This window comes from Phaethon lepturus, unplaced genomic scaffold (genome assembly GCF_000687285.1).
Source record: "Phaethon lepturus isolate BGI_N335 unplaced genomic scaffold, ASM68728v1 scaffold30393, whole genome shotgun sequence".
NCBI lineage: Eukaryota > Metazoa > Chordata > Aves > Phaethontiformes > Phaethontidae > Phaethon > Phaethon lepturus.
In genome coordinates this window covers 2,859-3,481 of record NW_010528835.1, presented here as the reverse complement: position 1 = coordinate 3,481, position 623 = coordinate 2,859, and the positions used below count along the sequence as shown (strand labels likewise).

At 64.5% G+C, this 623-nt stretch overlaps 1 protein-coding gene across 1 annotated transcript in view; it reads left to right on the top strand.

Annotated features, from left to right (window-relative positions):
• Nucleotides 1-210: 210 nt before the first annotated feature.
• SLC6A9 (solute carrier family 6 (neurotransmitter transporter, glycine), member 9) overlaps nt 211-623 on the top strand; it is a gene marked incomplete at its 3' end in the record, with an annotated part of 3,268 nt that continues 2,855 nt past the window's right edge. The window contains 2 exon segments of the mRNA XM_010283773.1: nt 211-506; nt 583-623. Of these exon segments, the coding sequence (XP_010282075.1) occupies nt 211-506; nt 583-623 (337 nt within the window).

The following is a 623-nucleotide window of genomic DNA, read 5'->3' as shown; positions in this document are numbered from 1 at the left end:
CAAGGCCTCTGTGCATTGCCACGTGTCTCAGGGGACCTTCAGCACCACAGGGCTTGCTTGGAGGTAGAGGACCCCATGCATGGTGGTGGGATGAGCCGCATGGTGCTCCCCACCCCAGCGCCACAGCCAGGCCCTGAGCCGCAGCATGGCTGCAAGGCTGCTGACAGCGCCGCCTGCTCTCCCCGCACTGCGACGTGCCGTACCTGCGCCATGCCGCACCATGCCGCTCACCCCTCCCCGGTGCTGTTCCCAGGCGTGGGCTACGGGATGATGGTGGTGTCCACGTACATCGGGATCTACTACAACGTGGTGATCTGTATTGCCTTCTACTACTTCTTTGTGTCCATGACGCGTGTGCTGCCCTGGACGTACTGCAGCAACGCCTGGAACACGCCCGACTGCATGGGGGTGGTGGACAGGAACCTCTCCAGCCGCACTGCCCTCAACCTCACCCGCCTCCTCAACGTCACCCAGAAGCGCACCAGCCCCAGCGAGGAGTACTGGAGGTACTGGGGATGGGGATGGGGGACAGGGGAGGTGGTGGTGGCAGGGCCCCGCTGACGCCAGCTGCCTCCTGTGCAGGAGGTACGTGCTGGACCTGTCGGATGACATCGGGAACCTGG